The following is a 22322-nucleotide window of genomic DNA, read 5'->3' as shown; positions in this document are numbered from 1 at the left end:
TGTAGGCAGCTAATTTAAGGCATTCAGTTGAGCAGATAGAGGTGAACCCAAGTCTCTCTCTCCGAAATGAAAAAAACACACACACGAAAAACAGGATGCTGCACATTACAGACCTCTTGATCAATAATCTGCCATCCTCTTCCTTCTTCCACTTTCTTTTCAACAATTGCTTTAAATATTGAAACACCTCGTGGAATTAGAGGCAGGGTACTCTAGTGCAGAATGACCACTCGCGTGTCATTGAAGTGGATAAAGTAGCAAAGTTTATTCATAATATTTGTCTTTTGATACATGCTCTTTTAACTGCTTTTGACAGTTTTGCCCAAGGATCTTTGCCTACGGATTCATGCACATATTTATCTTCACGCCTGAAAAAACTTCACCGGGTTTCTAGCTTGTGGCTCCAGAGAGTCTTAACTCTCTCTCTCTCTCTCTCTCTCTCTCTCTCTCTCTCTCTCTCTCTCTCTCTCTCTCTCTCTCTCTCTCTCTCTCTCTCTCTCTCTCTCTCTCTCTCTCTCTCTCTCTCTCTCTCTCTCTCGAGAGAGAGAGAGAGAGAGAGAGCCTTCATTGGAACCTTTAGAAAACAGAAGGCTTTTTTTCTCCTCCTGGAAGACAAAGAAACTTCTCTTGAATCCAATGATCTTTGCCAAATCATTTCATAGACAATCATGTGCTACAATGAAATATGTTGAATATAGTTATTCAAATGGTTATGGATCCACCTCTTAAGTGGTATCCTCGAGATCAGTAGCCGTGATGCATGAAATTGATTCCTCTTCTATTTGGAATAAAGACAGTATTTTTTTCCCAGAAGGATTGAGGTTATACACTTCTAACACGGAATGGAACAACTTGCCGCAGCCAATGCGCCATGGGAAAACTCGCTATGGAACAACTCAACAATTCAATGTAATCATTTAAAATAATTTTAATTTTGGTCACTTACATTTCATGTTGTCCCTCTTTTAGCATCCTCTCTTTAAGGGTTCTATTTCACCATTGATTTGATATTAGTGTAACTGAGTTGGCCATGGCAAGTGGGCAGTGATGAGTTGGTCACAGCAAATTGGCTGCAGCAATTCTTAAAGGTAACAGTAAAGGTTTTCCTTGCACATACTGTATGTACTAGTTGTTCCAGACTCTAGGGGGAGGTTGCTCATCTCCGTTTCAAAGCCAAAGAGCCAGCGCTGTCTGAAGACATCTCCATGGTCATGTGGCAGGCATGACTAAACACAGAACGCTGTTACCTTCCCACCAAAGGTGGTTCCTATTTTTCTACTTGCATTTTTTACATGCTTTTGAACTGCTAGGTTGGCAGAAGCTGGGACAAGTAGCAGGAGATCACTCCGTTATGCAGCGCTAGAGATTCGAACCACCAAACTGCCAACCTTTCTGATCAACAAGCTCAGTGTCTTAGCCACTGAGCCACCCCTAAGCAATTCTTAGACCCCTTCTAAACTGGATTAACAAAATCCAACTCCTCTATTCATGTGATGATATGTATGTATGTATGTATGTATGTATGTATGTATGTATGTATGTATGTGTATATATATATATATATATATATATATATATATATATATATATATATATATATATATATATATATATATATACCCTCCCACCAAGATTTACAGAAAGACAGCAGCTCCGTTCGCACTTTAAGCCAAAAACAACAGCCTGAATATATGTGAGTGAGACCTGGCTGAAATGTTGCCAATACAATATCAATCTTACACAGGAAAAGACCCGAATACAACAAAACCAGCATATATATATGAATTATGTGATCCTAAGAAAAAGATTGGGTTTAGACCATTGGGAATTCAGTCATGTCCAACTATTGGAGACTTCATAGGCAAGTGCCATCCATCCTAGCGTATCAAGCACACTTCAGATTTAGTCTCACAATTTTAGCTTCTATTGATGTGAGTGTTTTATATGATTTATCACCTCTCTAGTTACCCCAAAAGTCCATGGTATAGGCAATAATTTATACCAGCACCATAGTTCAAAGGCATCAGTTCTTCGACCAACTATTCTTAGTGTCCAAATCTCCCCCACACACACACCCATATGAACCAGTTGCCAAGCTTCTGAATTTTGAATACTTGATTATGGGGATGTTGCAAAGGTTGTAACTGTGGGAAACAGCCATAAGTCCTTTTTTCAATGCTGTTCTAACTTTGAACAGTCACTGAATGAACTGTTGTAAATGGAAGACTACCTGTATTGTTTTGGATTGCCTGAATATTCTGACAACTTGGAAATGTTTGGGTGACACAGTTGTTCATCCACAGCAGATGTTTTTAAGCCTATAGCCCTCTGGTGAGGCTGCTGTATCAGTGTCTGAGATAGGGTGGAGGTCCATCCACAATAGATCATGTAAAAGGCTTTGTGAACTGGTAGGCCTGTTGGAATTTTGAGAGCCTTTTATATGTACAAAATGGCTGACTGTCCCTGGCTAATCATAGAACACCCATAGACTAGAAGGAATTTCCCCTCTATTACTGCTTATCCTTCTTACTCTCAACTCTACTTTCCAACAAATAACTTTATGGAAGCATTCTGTCATTTTGTTTATTATAGACATGCTGGAAAATGTTTTTTTTAAATTAAAAGTGTGTGAAAAGTTTTGTTACAGCAACTGTAGGAGAATGACTTGCTTTGCACTGTGCCAAATTTCAATTTTGGGAAAAAATGAATTCAGAAAAATTAAAATCAATAAGTATTGATATTGATAGACTCCAAGAAATGCCAGCACTTACAACCACCTTGGTGGAGGTCCAAGGTTGTTGTTGTCGTCAGAAGGGACCTAGTAAGTCTTCTAGTCTAATCCCCTGCTCAAGTAGGAGACCCTATACTGTGTTTCCCCCCAAAATAAAACAGGGACTTATTTTCTTTTGACCCTCGAAATAAGCACTTGGCCTTATTTTTGGGGAGGTCTTATTATTTTTGAGGTGCAGGAGGTGACAAGCATTTTTACCTCATGGCTGCTGCTGTGTTGCAATATTTTCAGGTGAGGGCTTATTTTAGTCCATGCGTTCAAAAGCCTGATTGGGCTTATTATCCAGGAAGATCCTATTTTCAGGGAAACAGGGTACCACTTTAAATCTCCTACCAAATCTAGAAGGGATGGCGGACCTCTTAATCAAGATCTACTTCTTGCTGAAATGAATCGATCCTGACTTGCACTTCACATCAAAATTACATAGACCTTTCCCATAGTTTAACAATTAGTTTGCTCTAAGAGAGGTCAAGACTTATTTGGTCTCACGAAAGAATGGGACGTATTGGAAGTTTCACAAAGGTATTAATATTGAGAGATAACATTTCACCAATTCCAATTAAATGAAAAAGCCTTCATATATCATGAGAAAGGCTTGGCTTGTGGACTACAAAACTTTCTAGATCAGGGATGCCTGACCTTTTTGCCATCGCGTGCAAAAGGTGGGACAAGCGCAGGGGGATCGTGTGCGCACATGCCTACACCCATAATTCTATGGACCCTCCCCCAGTGCATGTGTGCCCAACCGCCCTGCCCCAGCCCGCTTTTGGCACACGATGGCACAGTGGACCCATTTTTCTCCCTCCAGGCTCTAGAGCCTTTCTAGGAGACTGGGGAGGGCAAAAACATCCTCCCTGCCTCCCCGGAGGCTGAAAATAACTTGTTTCCCAACTTCAGGTGGGCCCAGAAGGTCAGAAAATCAGGTGGCCAGTGCGTGCTGGAGCTGAGCTTGCATGCCCACTGATATGGCTCCATGTGTCACCTGTGGTACGCATGCCATAGGTTCGCCATCACGGATCTAGATTAACAGAAGACAATGTTGGACAGAATAGACCAAAACATTTCCTTAGAATCCAATACTATGAATCAGAGTGATCACTTCTAAATTTACAGTAAGGATCCATGGCATTTGGGGATGGAGATATTACTGATTAAACTAACATGAGTCTCCAATCCTTTTGACTCCTGCTGGGTTAGAATTAGCAGGATTAAAGTGATGCTAGTGTTTCTCCATCAGGGATGTACCTACTTGCACATCCCTGCAGCATTTCCCTTTCTAGTAAGTACTGTTACATAAAGGCCAAAAAAGTATAAGCAAGAATTGGAAATAGAAAAGAAAAGAAAAATCTAAATGATATCCTTCACGATGCATCTCCATAGTTTTTCAGTCTTTCATCTCCTCCATCTTCTGCTTCATACATTTCCTTTTCCTCTTAAACTTCTCACCATTTTTTATTTTTAAAGATTTCATCAAGTGCATTCAACCATGACTTTCTCAGCCTTCCCCCTCTTTCTGAGCTTTTCACTCTTCCTTCACATACTGCACGTGCTTTGCAATTCAATCCTGATCTGAGTTGTATTTGGAAGGGTATTTTAAACCAGATCAAGAGGCCTTTTTAAATCTTCAGGGCCAGTGGTGGGATTCAAATAATTTAACAACCAGTTCTCTGCCATAATGACCAGCTGGCTTTTCCAGCTAGCTGGCCTGGCCTGTTAATTTTAACTTATTTTAAATGTATTGTCTTTTAAATTGTTTTTTTTTTTGGATATGTATTTAATTTTTTTAAACTTTTGGGATGTGTGTTTTTTTTAATGTTGTACGCCGCCCTGAGTCCTTTTGGAGAAGGGCGGCATATAAATCCAAACAAACAAACAAGCAAACAAACAAGCTGGGTAGGTGTGGTCCGATGGTCATGTGACTGTGTGGGTGTGGCCACCTCAATACCACTTGGGTCGATGGGCGCTTCGCCTTAGCTGTGACAGTGTCCTAAGGGTTAACCGGAGAGGCAGTTTCTGTAAGCAGGGCAATAAAAATTAGGCTAGAAACAACACCAGAATGTTTCCTTCCTGCCTTCCTTACAGGATTAGCCCTGTGAAATGGGGAAAAAAACAAAAGGAGATTTCTTCCAACCACCGGTTCTCCCAACTGCTTAGAAAGTTAACAACCGGTTCTCCCCAATAGATACGAACCGGGTGAATCCCACCACTGTTCAAGGCAGAAGGTATGGCTGGAAGGCTGAAGTATAACCCTTCCTAAAGAGGCAGGTAAACAATTCCTCATTTAATGCCTAACTTTTTGACATCTTGAACAACTGGGGAAGGGGAGCAGAAGAACAGAAGGAGCTCCCAATGATGGACTTCAACTTCCTTTTTGATTCTCAACAGGAAATATAAATTATTAAGATTTTTTTAAAAATAAGCATTGCAATGATATGACACTAGAGATATTGTCTAAGAGATCTACAGGTACTTCCAATGACTGTTTGGAAATATCAAAAGAATGGATATTTTATCATTCATGGTGGACTTGTGAAAAAGAGAAAAGGTACTAGATACAAATACATATAGCAATTGATGCTCACTTCTTTAGATACCATTCATTTTTTCCTTTTTGTTAGTCTTTACTTTTTCTTTTACTCTTTTGTAATCTTTCTATTTCTTCTTCTTGGTTTCTGTAGCTTTTTCAATCTTTGCAAAATTTTATTTTAATAAAAATATGCATTAAAAAAGTTATGGGCTGAGAATCCACAATAAACTAACTGTGAAACTATGAGGTTTTTTTCATAAGAAAACATCAACAAGGATTAGCCAGGTTAAATCTCTTTCTTTTTTCACCTTCTACAAATTAAATGCAAGCCAAGCCTATTTGATGATGTATGATCCAACCATCAAGCTTAAATATATGGTCCAAACACAGCCCCTGAGTTGGCAGAAACTCCAGGTTTTGGACCCCAATCTATTCAATACCACCCTTCTCTAAGTCCACAGTAAGGCTTCACTAAGTCCATATCTTCATCAGGTCTATGGCAACTTACCACAGCTAACATGCTGTGGGCAACTCCCTGTAGAATAAATCACCATGGCCAACCTGCCACAGCCAACTGCGGCAACCATCTTGCTGTAGGACCAATCACACCATGTGCCAACGCACCATGGCCAACTAACTCTGGGACAACTCTCCAACTTGTGAAAAAAAGTTATACTAATATTGAAGAAATGGTGGAATAGAATTATTGAAGAAATGATGCCAAAGGAGTGACAAATTGAAATGTGAATGACAACAATTAAACTATTTTAAAAATTATTTTAAATAATTAAATTGAATTGTTGAATTGTCCCACAGTGAGTTGGCTATGGAAAATTGGCCATGGTGATTTGGCTGAGGCAAATTGTCCCATTCTGCATCCATCAGTCCATCACATGCAGCGGTATGCTGCATGTTGAAGTAACTACAGAGGTGGGTTCCTACCAGTTCGGACTGGTTCAGCCAAGCCGGTAGTGGTTTTCAGGCCTGGGTCACTGGAACTGGTGGAGACCCAGGCCTGCCACACCCCTGTACCGGTTCCCTGGTCTCTTCTCCCATCACCGGCATGTTTCTGCACATGTGCAGAACAGTTTTCAGTAAACTGAACATGTGCAAAACACTCTCTCTCAACAAACTGGTATAAACCGGTTAGGAACCCACTACTGGGTAACTAGGTATGTCTAGTCTAACAAAGAGAGGGACTAGGGGTGACATGATAGCAGTCTTCCAGCACTTGAGGGGTTATCACAGAGAAGATAACCTATTCTCCAAAGCACCAGAGGGCAGGACAGAAAGTAATGGGTGGAAATTTATCAAGGAAAGATCAAAGCTGGAAATAAGGAGAAATTTCATAGGGATGACAACATATTCAGTGGAATAGCTTGCCCCCCAAAGTTGTGGATGCTGCATCACTAGAGGTTTTCAAAAATAGACTGTACAACCTTTGAATGGGATGGTATAAGGTGTCTTACCTTGAACACGATGTTGGACTAGAAAATCTCCAAAACCTTCCTGCCCTAAGATTGTAGAATAGAATAGAATAGAATAGAATAGAATAGAATAGAATAGAATAGAATAGAATAGAATAGAATAGAATAGAATAGAATAGAATAGAATAGAATAGAATAGAATAGAATAACAGAGTTTGAAGGGACCTTGAAGGTCTTCTAGTCCAACCCTCTGCTTAGGCAGGAAACCCTACAACACTTCAGACAAATGGTTGTCTAATATCTTCTTTAAAACTTCCAGTATTGGGGCATTCACAACTTCTGGAAGTAAGTTGTTCCACTGATTAATTGTTCTAGCTGTCAGGAAATTTCTCCTTAGTTCTAAGTTGCTTCTCTCCTTGATTAGTTTCCACTCATTGCTTCTTGTTCTACCCTCAGGTGCCTTGGAGAATAGCTTGACTCAATCTTCTTTGTGGCAACCCCTGAGATATTGGAAGACTGCTATCATGTCTCCCCTAGTCCTTCTTTTCATTAAACTAGGCATACCCAGTTCCTGCAACCTTTCTTCATATCCTTTAGCCTCCAGTCCCCTAATCATCTTTGTTGCTCTTCTATGCACTCTTTCTAGAGTCGCCACATCTTTCCTACACCGTGGCGACCAAAACTGAATGCATGATAGAACAATTCTATGTTCTATCGCCCTTCCTTCTCTCCAACCTCTGCCTGCCATGGGGCACTCCCATATGCTGCTACTAAAAGGTTGCAGCAGGTGCACCGTGCAGTGGAAGAATGTTACTCTGTTTTCACAGCAGCACGCCGCCATGAATAAACTGTAAGTGTGACCAGGAAATGCCATCTGTCACCACTCTCTAGATGCGTTTGTATGATTCCCACACATTTTTCAGAGCTGACTAGAGTTCAAACAATTTATGCTAATTGGGTATGAGTGGGTGGATGTGGAACTAAGCAAAAGTCTTGAGCAATTTGGCAATTTTGTTTCCACGTTGGAGAGCCAGTGGTGTTCATCTCAAGATGGTCATATTGAGAAGGAACAGTCTAGAGATAAAACATCTCACTCAACTGCAGAGCAGCTGAGATTTCTCTGTGGAACTTCAAATACTGTCCATTTACCAACTCTTTAATGCACTTCACACAGCTGCCACTCCAACAGGGACCAGTGTGGGGTCATGATCCCAGGTTGGCCTCTTGGTTATCATGGTAGCCATGAACTCCTGAGCTGCCTCAGACCTTGCTCTTAGAGAAAGCCATCAAAGCCATAAGTCTGGAGAAATGTCAACCCAAAAATGCCAACCCAAAAATGGAGTCAAGAAGTTCAGATAAGGAGGTTGCTGTGCATCAGGATGGATGGTACCAGATAATTGACAGGTCTGCCAGGCTCAGCTTGGTGCCTCACAGGCATCCTGCCATCAAAGGCTAGAAAGAGACGGGAAGGATAGATGGGCAACAAAGCTGTGTGTGTACATGATGGGAAGGGGGGAAGGGAAGGGGGGATTGACATGTGATGAAGACCAGAGAAGCTTGGCACCAGTTTGTACCAGCATCCAAGGCCAGGCACCCTGAGAAAGAATGTTGATTACCTCAAAACATCTCAGCATTCTCAAAACACTTCAGGTGAGTTCTGATTGGCTGAAGATGGATAGGTCACGGGGGGGGGGAAGGCTGGGATGAGGGGACACTTTTCTGTATTTTTTGAGTGTGGGAAACCTAGAGCTAGTTTGTCTTTACTGCAGCCAACATCTTTTTAGTAAGCGAACCTTTCACTTCAACCAAATGGAGTCGAGGGTCTTTCTTTTTTAAGGAATCAGATCAGAGCAGGCATGACAGCAACAATCCCCAAAAACCCTAGAGCTCAACTTAATAAACAGGTTGTTATATCTGATAAGCTGTGGTTCAACACCCTTGAAAGACATGAAATTCCTGAATGATGATTGTCACACATTCACCCTTGCCCCAATTGATGCCAAACCTAAACAGAGCTGGCAAACATCTCCAAAAAGGCACTCCTACTTCTGGAGCTAGCCAGACCTTGATATATCGATCAGTTCAGTCCAGTGGTAAAATGCATTTTTTTTTTACTACCGGTTCTGTGGGTGTAGCTTGGTGGGCGTGACAGGGGAAGGATATTGCAAAATCCCCATTCCCTCCCCACTCCAGGGGAAGGATATTGCAAAATCCCCATTGCCACCCCACTCTGGGGCCAACCAGAGGTGGTATTTGCCGGTTCTCCAAACTACTCAAAATTTCCATTACCGGTTCTCCAGAACCTGTCAGAACCTGCTGAATTTCACCCCTGGGTCAGTCCTCTCATGAATGCTTAAATTACAAATGGGGGAGACCTATGACAGACCTATCTGGCATTTAGAAGCAGCAACTGAAAACCAAGACCTCTGAAGGTCTCTTAACTGGGTACAGGAACTGAGACCAAAGATCTGGAATGCAAAAGACATTGTCCCTGTGTTCCATGAAAACAGCCTGCTCCTTGTCTCCCACCATATCGCCCCATGCCTTTCGTTATGATTAATATTTTGTCCAATTTAGAGCACATTTGGCACTTGAAGTTGCAGTTTGGCAGTTTCCAGAAGCAAATCTTCTGAAACATAAACTTTTGGGGGCATTCTAGATCTGGCATTTGAAAACAATCTAGAACACATCCTGCCGGTTAGCTCAGTCCCTCCTCGAGTCCCTTTCCACCCACAAGAGTTCTAAGCCAAGGCCCTCCTTGAATTCTGTTGACTCTTATCTACCACCAATGTGGTAGATAAGTAGTTGAACATTAGTAGTTCAGATTCTTGTCAAGAAATAAACTTGAACTTGTTTGAACAACCCCAATTCCTGATTTCTTGTGCCTGACATTTGCTTTTTGTTGTATTTATTTACCCACTAAATAAAAGCATTGGTTTGATTCCTTTGTAGTACTATAGAATACCACAGGAAAAGGAATACAGTAGTTACTAAAACATGAATTAAGCTGGCATTAGAAAGAAACTTAAGGTGACCTCACCTTGATTTTTGTTGATGTAAAAGGGAGAGGGGGAAAATATACTAGCAGAATCTAAAAAATCTATTTCAGTAAAGTGTTGTTCTAGTCAACCTTGTGAAGTTTGTTTTCTGGTAGGCCTCACTCAAAGGACTGATGGATATTCAAGACATTACTCAGTGAATGACCAATCTTTATCAGAAGTCTGAAAAAACTAGGAAACCTGACTTCAAGCAAGAATTTTAATCTGAAATAGAGACGCACCACAATTCCAATTCCTTAGATGCTATTGGAGATTAGAAGATCAGTATTAGAATACATTTTGTTGGAATGTATTTTTATGCAATGACTACAGTAGTATTCAGCTAGTAAATGGCAGTGTTTACAAGTTTGGACCTGTGGTATATAACCCATGTTCTTTTGTTCTAAATAGAGTTTCCTGTTATGGCTAAGCAGTTAAGTAGTAAAGCACATGATGACTGTACTCTTTGTTTGATCTGTGGTGCTACATATAAACAGAATTTCTAACAATCAGCAATCAGGGAAGGGAAAAAAGATCCTCACACATAACAACAGAAGAAGAAATAAGAAGCCTTACCTCTTTCTGATGATACTTTATTGCTACCTTTAGCTTGGCCAAATCATGGCTCTTCTGGGGATCTAACTCCTCACTCTGATCATCCCTGTGGTTCAAGATGATTTCCAGTTCTCGGGAGCTGCGTGCCTGATCCAGTAGGTCTTTTGCAAACCGCTTGCACTGCTGGGAAAGCTCCTCGTATTCAGCCTTGAATTCGTTCTCCACCTTGCTAAGTTCCTTCAGCTCCCAACCCAGCCGAAAGGCTGTCAAGATCGGGTCCTCGCTAGATAAGGCGATGAGGGAAGGACTGGCCAAAGCTTTATAGATGTTTAGCCTCGATCTGGAATGTCTCAGGCTGTCCACTTCTGAACTGGAGACGCATTCTACGCAGTTGCATCGGATCTGATGTGGCCGTGGGATGGTGACCCGTCTTTGGACAAGCAGCTTTATGATCTCATAGTTGTTGGTATGAGCAGCCAACATGATAGGGGTGATATCAGGGGTGAATTCCGAAAATTGGGTGTCCATCATTAATGTGGGAACCTAGGTAAAATCAGGTCAAGCTGTTAACATCTTTCCGGTACAAGTGCTTTAAAATCACTGCATATCTAAAGGAAGGTTCAAATGGCTCAACATCTATTTCACTTCACCAATACTACTATCAGTGTTTAAAATATATATCCTGTAAGACTCCTAAGAATCCCAGAGAGGAAAGTTGAATAAGCATTCCAAAAAGTGATCAACTGTTGCACAGAAAATTACATGAATTGTTCATGAAATCATCTAGAATTGAACTTGGACCTTTTGTACTCAGCAGACTTAGTCTGCTTACTCTGCTTGACCTTGCCTGCTCTCAAACAGCTAGCCAGGTTAGTATTGGAATGGCAAACCTGGTTAGTATTGGAATGGCAAACCATCAGAAAATCCCTGGCTTGCAGGCTGGATGGGAAAGTTAAAACTAAAAACATCCTTGAAGAAGAACAACGGATCCTTTCTATAGGAGAAGGCAAAGAAGAGGCACAGCCAGTGGTGGATAGGACTCAGCCTAAAATCCTTACAAATCTACATGTCAGGTTTCCGAAAGATGCCCTAATTAACTTACAAGCCTCGAGCCAAGATTCAAAAGAAATCCAGTCATTTATTAGGAACAACATTTCAGCAATACCTGCGCGGAGCCAGATCTGACCTCACTTAAGTTATGGCTGAAGTTTACCCCTGTTTCTCCCCTCCCCTCACTCTGTGTCATAAATCACATTCTCCAACAAGGTGCTGCAGCAGGTTGTAAAATTCCAGGCCTCACAAGCCCGCTGTAGTAATCTGAGATCCGACTCTAGCCAAAGGTATGCACGGAATGCTCTTCCCCCTTTGCTCCCATGTCAACTTGATAACAGACATGGAAATGCTTTATGAGTTGACACTACACATGCTTGAAGTCCATCCCCTCCTTGAATTTAGTTGACTAAATTCTTGTGCATAGGCATGAGCAATACGTTAGCTTGCCTGGAATTTAACATGTGGTCTTCAATCGCTCATGGAGACACATGACCTTCTTTCCGCCCCGAGCCACTGGCCCAACCCGCGCCACAGCGGACACCGTTGCTGTTGCCAGAGGCGGTGGGGCAGGGTCACATTGTGGCTCCGTGTCGTAATGGTCTCGAAGAGGAGGAGGGGACCCCATCTCCCCATTGTGAAGCATGCTACATTTCACTGTGCTGTGCAAGGTACTGCAAGAGCGGCGGGCTTGCCATGGAGGTGGCAACAGCAGTGGTGTCAGCCACTTCTGTCCGCAGCAGAGGGATGAAAGGAGGGAGTTGTAGAAGAGGGATAAAAGAGCCACATGTGGCTCCGGAGCTGTGGGTTGCCAACCTCTTATCTAGAGTGAGGTGATCAAGCTGAATGTAGATCAAGCTCCTGTTTTGTTCCCAGTTAAACACAGGCTAACCCAACAAGCATCTAAGTAGAATCCAAATGAGGAAGGCTTTCCAAGACATTTTTTTCTAGAGAAAACTTTCCTCTTTGCATTTTTTCCCCTCTTCCATCAGCTCCATCCATCTCCAAAGACTTTCAGAAGACCTTGGTGACACCCTACCGTACATTTATTCACCCAGTCCAATCAACACAAAGCCATATATATATATATATATATATATATATATATATATATATATATATATATATATATATATATATATATATATATATATATATATATACATACATACATACATACATACATACATACATACATACATACATACATATATATATATATATATATGCTGGTTTTGTTGTATTCGGGTCTTTTCCCGTGTAAGGTTGAGATTGTCTTTGCAACGTTTCGGCAGGATCTCACCTGCCATTTTCAAGCTGTGGGCTTAAAATGTTTTAAGCTTGAAGATGGCAGGTGAGATCCTGCCGAAACGTTGCAAAGACAATCTCAACCTTACACGGGAAAAGACCCGAATACAAAAAAACCAGCATACCTACACCCGTGAAAATCTACGAAAACAAATATATATATATATATATATATATATATATATATATATATATATATATATATATATATATATATATATATATATATATATATATATATATATATATATATATATTATTTATATTTATATTTATATTTATATTTATATTTATATTTATATTTATATTTATATTTATATTTATATTATTTATATTTATATTTATATTTATATTTATATTTATATTTATATTTATATTTATATTTATATTTATATTTATATTTATATTTATATTTATATTTATATTTATATTTATATTTATATTTATATTTATATTTATATTTATATTTATATTTATATTTATATTTATATTTATATTTATATTTATATTTATATTTATATTTATATTTATATTTATATATATCCTGTGGATGGAATGGGGACTGAACCTCATGCCAGGCTGTCATGAGAGATTCAGCAGTTTTTGGCATGATGTACATTTACAACTTCTAAAATGCAGAAACTTTGGGTCCTTATGACCTTTATATCCTAATTGTGTGCTGTGCAGAGGGTCCAAATCAGGGGTGGTATTCAGCAGGTTCTGACCAGTTCTGGAGAACCAGTAACAGAAATTTTGAGTAGTTCAGAGAACCGGTAAATACCTCCTCTGATTGCTCCTGCCCCCCCATCTATTCTCTGCCTCCCGAGTCCCAGCTGATCGAGAGGGAATGGAGATTTTGCAGTTACCTTCCCCTGGAGGGGGGAGGGAATTGGTATTTTGTAATATTCTTCCCCTGGAGTGGGGAGGGAATGGAGATTTTGCAGTATCCTTCCCCTGGAGTGGGGAGGGAATGGAGATTTTACAGTATCCTTCCCCTGGAGTGGGGAGGGAATGGGGATTTTGCAATATTCTTCCCCTGGAGTGGGGAGGGAATGGAGATTTTGCAGTATCCTTCCCCTGGAGGGGGGAGGGAATGGGGATTTTGCAATATCCTTCCCCTGGAGGGGGGAGGGAATGGAGATTTTACAGTATCCTTCCTCTGGATTGGAGAAGGAATGCAGATTTTGCAATATCCTTCCCCTAGAGTGGGGAGGGGAGGGGGATTTTACAGTATCCTTCCCCTGGAGTGGGGAGGGGAGGGGGATTTTACAGTATCCTTCCCCTGCCGCACCCACCAAGCCAAGCTCACCAAGCAACACCCACAGAGCCGGTAGTAAAAAAAATTGAATCCCACCACTGCCATCAGAATGCATAATTCTGTATAAACTCACCTTTGGCAAAAGAGAGTGAAAGAGAAATCAGCAATATAACTGATTAACTAATTCTGGTAGTTAAATTTTGCTGGTTCTACAGTAGATGACAGAAAGGATGGGTTAAAAGAAAGATCAGCGTTTTCCCCTCTTTCCCCTTTCTCTCAAACTCAGGTTGAATTTGTTGCTCGGAAGGGATTGCTATTCAAACACCCCCATTTTAAGGAGGGGGGGAGCTTTGCAGCAGGATTTCTCAACAAGAAGGAGATATAAATGGCCTGCAAGCTGCCAGCCCCACAGCAGTTTGCTACTAAATGATCGGCCCATCTCACCACTAAGGCTAATGTGCACCCCCCATGGTGGGTTATTATTGACATCTGCTGTTCAGAAGGCTGAAACCTAAACCTTCAAGCACAGCAAAGAGTTTGGCAGGAGATTTGCCAACAAATTCCCTTTGGAAGGCAGACTCTTCTGTTCGTTGCTGGCATGTGCAGCTTGATGTGATGCTCAGTGCCTGGCATGATTCTCTATTCAGCTAGCCCACTTTGTCCAGTGAAAGGTAAAGATCTCTTTGTGGATTTTATTTAGCAGGTCATTGCAGACTCTGGGGGCGCTGCTCATCTCTGTTTCAAGGCTTTGTTTTTGCATTGAGCCGGTTTGGTCTGAAGATATTTCCATGGTTATGTAGCCAGCATCAGATCAGGCTATTACCTTCCCAGTGAAGCGGTACCTATTTATCTACTTGCATTTGCATGCTTTCGAACTGCTAGGTTTGCAGGAGCTGGAGCAAGAATGGGAACTCACTCAGGAGCGGGTTGCTGCCAGTTTTACTACTGGTTTGCAACCTGCGTGGGGGCCTGATGTGCGTTGCGCACACGTGCCCTGTTCAATGCAAATTGTTCTGCGTGCATTCGCAGAACAATTTACAGTGAACTGCGCACACCCAGTCACTGAAATCCAAAATGACGGCAGCCCAGTGATGGCAAGGGAACCGGTTTGGGGGTGTGGCAGGCCTGGGTCGCTTCCGGTTCTGTGACCCAGGCCTGCACTTCTACTACCCATTTGTCCGAACCACCAGCAACCTACCTCTGAGCTCACGCCATTGTGTGATGCTTGGGTCTCGAACCTGGGCTGCCAGCTTTCCAGCTGACAAACTCAGCATTTTAAACACTCAGCTACTTCACCACCTCAAAGAGTATGACTAATTCCAGGTAAACTCTGTGCCCTTCTGCCTTCGGACCATCCAAGGTACTCCAAGCAAAAACATAGCCAAAAGATCAACACGGATCTTTTGTGGTCTAAAATAGACAAGGGAAGGTGTGGGATTCTTTCAGAGAAAGCATAAACTCTGTGGGCACAGATTTTCAGAAAAATGACAAGAAAAGGCTATCCCAAACTGCCCTATTCACATAGAAGGTGAGCCCCTAACATGGATTTGATGAATTAGTATCAGGATTGTTTTTGGAAGCTATTTGGATTTCTTGGTGCTCTCTGAACCTGGTTGCTTGCTAGCAGACATTTCATACCTACTTCACTATTACACAACTAGGGAACAACATTAGTGTGGTGAATTCTGCAAGGCACTTCAACTTCACACTTCAACCTTAAGCGATAGGTATTTCCTTCCGTTGGAAAGTAATTCTTAAAAGCAAGATTCCTACAGATTCTTCTTTAATAAGATTTATTGTGATGAAAAAAAGAAAATTTCAAGAATTTCAGCAAGAGATACTTCCAATTTACAACCAGTCATCTCCCAATATACTAGGAGGGCATTTTTTAAATGACTTTTCTGTGGTCTACTGAGGGAGCAGTGCAGTGGTGAAATTCAAATTTATTTACTACCGGTTCTGTGGGTGTGGCTTGGTGGGCATGGCAGGGGAAGGATATTGCAAAATCCGCATTCCCACCCCACTCTGGGGCCAGCCAGAGGTGGTGTTTGCCGGTTCTCCCAAAATATCCACTACCGTTTCTCCCAGAACCTGTCAGAACCTGCTGAATTTCATCCCTGGGGCAGTGGATAAGTATAATGGAAGACCTTGGAGGTCTTCTAGTCCAAACCCCTGCTCACGCGGGAGATCCTACACCAGGGCTGTCAAACTCATGGCCCAAGGGGCGGATGCATCACACGCTGGCCACACCCCTGCCTGTTTTAGCAAAGGGGAAAAACTCACTATGCATCACATTACACTGTCATGATGATGCAAGTTTGACACCCCTGCCCTATACCATTTCAGACAAATGGCTCTCCAATATCTTAAAAACCTCCAGTATTAGACCATCCACAACTTCTGAAGGCAAGCCATCTGCTTAGTTCTAGGTTGGACCCTTGATTAGTTGCCGTCCATGGCTTCTTGTTCTGCCTTCAGGTGCTTTGGAGAATAGGTTGACCCCCGCTTCTTAGTAACAGCCCCTCAAATATTGTAATAATGCTATCATGTCACCCCTAGTTCTTTGTTTTCATTAAATTAGATATACTCAGTTCCTGCATCCATTCTTCATAGTCTTAGTCTTCAATCCCCTAATCATCTGTATTGCTCTTCCCTGCACTCTTTCTAGAATCTCAATACCATTTTTGTATTTCAGTGACCGAAACTGGATGCAATCCTTCCAAGTGTGGTGTTCTTTTATCTGATACCAGATGACCTTGCAAGTGACTGTTTCTCTCCTGAAACTTGATGAACTCTCCTGAAACTGACCAATGAACTAACCATTATAGTCATGTGACATGAGTGGGATTCTGGAAGTTGTATGGGAGACCTAACATCTCTTAATGTTATCCAGGGATGGGTTCTGGATGCCGCTACTGCTGGTTCACTCAGGGATGTGCCCTGTGCAAGTGCTTTGCACGCGTACTTCATGTGCCCTGCGCTTGATGTGCAGGGCAACAAAAATTGCTCTGCGCAGAAGGCAAGATGGCCTATGGAGCTGCCGAGAGAGAACCGGTTCAGGGGCGGGCCTGGGTCGTTGTCAGTTCCAGGCCGCCAAGTTACTACCAGTTTGGCCAAACTGGTAGGAACCCACCTCTGGTGTTATCCCTACATAATGGCTTGTATTCACACAAAATGCCCTACAAGCTGAACTGTGTTGGATAGTTTGTGGTTCAATATTTTGTGGGCACCTAGTTATGTTCTTAACCTGTTTGATTAATTTCAGCAGAGCAGAAGGATTGGACCATATTAAGCGGTCTTCTGCTTTGTGAACAACAACCATCTTAACCCAGCACCTGGTTTCTACGTAGCTAACCAGGTGCCCCTGAGGTGCTCAAAGGCAGAAAATGGAAATGTAACTCTCTTATCACTGTACCCCCCCCCCACAGCTGGTAGAGAGAGATAAGCTATTCCCACCAATAAACAACATTGTGTGTTCAAGACCTTCACTGTGAATTTTCCCCAACCTTTATTAAGGCCCTCCAAATTAGTGGCCATCATCACAGCTTGTGCTACCAAATTGCACAGGTTAGTAACAGATTGTGCTGCCAAGAATTAAATTTGTTTGCTTGTTCTAAATCTCTTGCCCAACTCTTCATTAGGCAACCCCTGGTCCTAGCCGAAGTCCAATCCATTGTCTAGCTCCAAACTTGGAACTTTTAAGACTTGTAGACTTCAATTCCCAGAATTTCTCAGCCAGTTGCAAGAATTTCAGCAATAGAGCTGCTAGTTGACTGACGAATTCTGGGAGTTGAAGTCCACAAATCTTAAAGTTGCTAAGTTTGGATACCCCTGGTCTAGTTCTTTGAAAATGAAATTCTGAAACCCCAGGGTTCAAACACACTATCTGTTCTTCCAACATAGAAAAGTCTTGTGTGTGTACTTAAGCCCCCCAAACACACAAATTTTACGTCTATTAAAGGATTCGTTATCTCAGTATTTAAACATTGGCAAACAGCCAAGCCTGTGTTCTGGTTTATTCACAGGCGTGGGGGAGTCAGAACAGAAAGCATACCCAGAGTCAGACACAAAGACCTCAAGTGCCTATATACAAGTGCACAAAGTTTGGGGAACAAAGAGGGTGAACTTGAACTATCAATACATGAAGGTAGATATGATATAGTTGGAATTACAGAAACCTGATGGGACAAAAATCATGATTGGAACATACTGATAGTGGGATAAGAATTGTTAAAAAAAAACCCAGACCCCATAAAAGAGAGCTGGAGTTGCACTGCTTGCAAAGGACCAGTACATTGCTACAGAAATGCATGAAATCACTTCCTTTCCTCGTTTCCCAGGCATCTTGGAGGGGCTCCTCTGGCAACAGCAGGGCCGACATGAGCCGGCAAGATGGTGGCCGCCAAGAAGACGAAAAAGTCTTTAGAGTCCATAAACTCCAGGCTTCAGCTGGTTATGAAAAGTGGTAAATATGTACTTGGATATAAACAAACTCTGAAAATGATTCGACGGGGCAAAGCCAAGTTGGTTATCCTAGCCAAGAACTGTCCTGCTTTGAGAAAATCAGAAATGGAGTGCTATGCTATGTTGGCCAAAACTGGTGTGCATCACTACAGTGGCAACAATATTGAACTGGGAACAGCTTGTGGGAAGTACTACAGAGTATGTACACTTGCTATAATTGACCCAGGTGACTCTGACATCATTAGAAGCATGCCAGAACAAACCAGTGAGAAGTAAAATTAATAAACTTTACAATTTGTGTAATAAAAAAAGAGAAATGCATGAAATCAAAGACGAAAACCTTCTAGAATGCCTATGGGCCACTATAAAAGAAAAAAAGAATGACTTAGCCATTGGCGTATACTACAGGCCACCCAACCAAGCAGAAAAAATAGATGCACTTTTCGCAAATAAATATATGTAGGAAATACACTGCAATAGTAATGGGGGACCTCAATTATCCTGACATCAACTGGAAGACTAATTCCGCACCAAGTGAGAAATCGAATAGGTTCCTGACCAACCTAGCTGACAAATTTGTTATCCAAAAGCTAGAGGAGGGAACCAGAGAGACAGCCCTACAGGACTTAATTCTTATAAACAGAGAAGACGTGATAGAGGGCGTTGAAACCACAGGAACCTTGGTTGAGAGTGACCATGTCGTACTGCTTCCTTTGTCTTGCTATCACATTCCTTCAATAAAGGGTTCCTTTTGAACTGTTAATTGTTTCAAGAGTTCTGCTTTCTTGAATGGAGAGGTGGGACAGACCCTTACAGATGGTATCTATTGAGGAGGTGGATCCTCAATCCACCTCCTCAATAGGAGGAAAGGGTTGCATCCCAGAATATTAAGAGGCAACTCATTCCAGAGATCATATGTTAGACAAAGAGGGTGAAGACAGTCTCTCACTAACAATTCACAGATTAAATTACATAGTATACTGTCCTGACCACCACCTCCAAACACACCCACACACACTCCGAGCCGCAGATAAGGTACCAGATTTATTGACAGACAGACAGGTCCTTGGCAGCAATCCAACACAAATAAGCCTTCATCACAACTCGGCACTGATAGCACTGGCAGCAATCCAGCCTGCCACGCTCACAAGACAGTTATCGGTAACGAGCATCTAATTACTCACTGCTGATGTCTGACTCACTGTCCCGTGACTCCTCCCCACTGCTCTAAGGCATGACATCAGGTGCCCCCTTCCTTTGGCTTTCACCACTGCTCCATGCCTCAGGCGCCTCCTGGTGGCCGACCAGCCTCTCTGATCCCTGCTCGGAGTCAGAACCCTGCCCAGGGTCCTCCACATCCTCCAGAGCCGACTCATAGGGACCCTCGCTGTCGGAGTCTGGTGGTAGCTCCAACGGCTCCTGCTGGGCCACAACAGTATACTATATAATATACAGACTATATTACACCGTATTATATCTAACAGAGCCTTCAATCTGGCAAGATTTTGTCTGTAGGTGTGCAACAATAAAAGTGTCAGCTTGGAATCCAACCTGGAACTAAGGAGAAAATTCTGGACAGTGAGAACAATTAACCAGTGGAATGGTTTGCCTCCAGTGGTTGTGTGTGAGCCAGCACTGGAGGTTTTTAAGAAGAGATGGGACAGCCATTTGTCCAAGAAGAGGGTTGGATTAGAAGACCTCCAAGATGCCTTCAAATTTATTTATTTATTTATTTATTTGACTTCTTAGTCGCCCCCTCTCCCCCCAAGGGACTCGGGGCGACGTACACTAGCAACGGTCACAACAATACAATATGGAGGAGGTGGAACAATAAATAAATGTTACAATACTTTAAAACAATTAAAACCCCAGTGATAGTTAAAATTTAAAAATTAAAATTAACAATTAAAAATGCCCAAGAGGTGGAGAAGCTCTAAATTAAGCCAGGCCGGCTAGTCGGAACAGGTGGGTCTTAAGTTTCATACGGAAGGAGCGGAGATCAGTTGTTATCCTAATGTCTGGGGTGAGGTCATTCCAAAGGGTAGGGGCCATCACAGAGAAGGCCCTACTCCTGGGCGCCGCCCTCTGACACTCTCTGGAGGACGGCACCCAGAGAAGTCCCTCTCTGTGCAAGCGAATAGGTCGCAGGGATGTGTGGGGCAGAACGCGATCCCACAGGTAACTAGGCCCTGTGCCATGGAGTTCTTTAAAGATGGTGACTAACACCTTGAAGCGCACCCGGTAGGCCACAGGAAGCCAGTGCAGCTCGCGCAGGAGAGGTGTTGTATGGGAGAATGCTGTATGTAGGTGTTGTATGGGAGAATGCTATGATTCTATGATTCTGAATAAATCAGCTCCGGTTTATGATTCTATGAAAGAATTCCCACATAGCATTTATGGTTTTGCGCCTGACATCTAGTCTCCTGCATTTGATAATTTTCTGTTAAACCTTGCTCTCTTGCCTTCATCTTCTCATATCTCTCGATATAGGGGTCTACAGATTTTCTTCGTGGAAATTTGTGGAATTACAGCTTCCCATGGCACAAAAAACAAACAAACCATGGCTAATAATCAAGTGGATGGATTCAGCAAAACCTGGAGAGAAATGGTGGTTGCCAATCCTTGCTAGTTGCATCAAAATTCAAAGCGTGCTCATTTTTAACATGCATACTGGTGAGATCACGCACTTTTAAACCTTATAGTTTCTAAGAATCTCTTTCACCTGAAGTAAACTATTACTTGCATGTTTGTTCTGCATTCAAGGACATTTTTAAATTTGATTTATCTCTCCCCATTCTATTAAAATTGAAATGTACTTTGTTCTGATGATTAGATAACCGTGGTCCCAGGAATCAGGGCATCGGGCCAGAATAGGACATGCAGGGTAAGCTACTTGGCATGCATAATTGAGTTATGCTCAGCACGCAAAAACAGCTCAGCAGAAACAGCTATCACCACCCCTTTCCAGCTACTGACTGGGACCATGATTTCAAGATACTTAATGCATAAGGAGGAACGCGTGGCTCAAGGGCTAAGACGCTGAGCTTGTCGATCAGAAAGGTTGGTAGTTCGGCGGTTCGAATCCCTAGCGCTGTGTAACAGAGTGAGCTCCCATTACTTGTCCCAGCTTCTGCCGACCTAGCAGTTCGAAAGCATGTAAAAAATGCAAGTAGAAAAATAGGAACCACCTTTGGTGGGAAGGTAACAGCGTTCTGGGCGCCTTCGGCATTTAGTCATGCCGGCCACATGACCACAGAGACATCTTTGGACAGTGCTGGTTCTTTGGCTTTGAAAGCGAGATGAGCAGTATGCCCTAGAGTCAGGAACGACTAGCACATATGTGCGAGGATAATTTTTACCCTTAATGCACGAGGACCATTCCCCTGTTCTTAAGTCATGTGGATGGATGATTTCCAAAAACAGATGGAGCCAATAAAGCCTTCAAATCCTGTAAGGATAAAAGAATCCTTATGTCTTCAAAAAAGATGTCCCAAAAGTGCTTTTTTTTCCTCCAAAAGGCAACTGGACTTTGTTTTTTTTCTTGAAGACATTTCACTTCTCATGTGAAAAGCTTCTTTAGTTCTGGGAACTGAGAATCTCCATAGACATTTAGCTATGCACATCAAAAAGATGGCTTAACTATTATGAAAATGTTGGACCCACTTCATGGAGGGCCACATGTCCCCCTTAATGGTAGGGCCAATACTGCATAAGGCAGGGGTGTCCAAACTTGGGAACTTTAAGACTTGTGGACTTCAACTCCCAGAATTCTAGGAGTTGAAGTCCACAAGTCTTAAAGTTCCCAAGTTTGGACACCCCTGGCATAAGGTAATGGAGTCTGTGTAGATTTTACTCCGCTAATTGTTGCTGACTAGGGTGGGGGCAATGCTCATTTCTATTCTAT

General features: G+C 42.2%; 2 protein-coding genes across 2 annotated transcripts in view; one reads left to right on the top strand and one right to left on the bottom strand.

The window, feature by feature from the left end:
• Positions 1-22322, bottom strand: part of TRPC5 (transient receptor potential cation channel subfamily C member 5) — a 219587-nt gene that overhangs the window by 105290 nt on the left and 91975 nt on the right. The window contains exon 3 of the mRNA XM_081963976.1: positions 10360-10881. Within this exon, the coding sequence (XP_081820102.1) occupies positions 10360-10881 (522 nt within the window). The remainder of the gene's footprint in view (positions 1-10359; positions 10882-22322) is intronic.
• On the top strand, positions 18280-18735 carry LOC309397931 (large ribosomal subunit protein eL30-like). The gene has a single exon (XM_081964381.1). The coding sequence runs from the start codon at positions 18347-18349 to the stop codon at positions 18692-18694; it is 348 nt and encodes a 115-aa protein (XP_081820507.1). The 5' UTR covers positions 18280-18346; the 3' UTR covers positions 18695-18735.

Source organism: Natrix helvetica (genome assembly GCF_964273705.1).
Source record: "Natrix helvetica genome assembly, chromosome: 11".
Classification (NCBI taxonomy): Eukaryota; Metazoa; Chordata; class Lepidosauria; order Squamata; family Natricidae; genus Natrix; species Natrix helvetica.
This window is presented reverse-complemented; position numbering and strand designations above follow the sequence as displayed.

What these genes read in the sequence shown, in the direction of transcription:
- LOC309397931 (XM_081964381.1), top strand. Translation starts at nt 18,347, where the DNA reads ATGGTGGCCGCCAAGAAGACGAAAAAGTCTTTAGAGTCCATAAACTCC.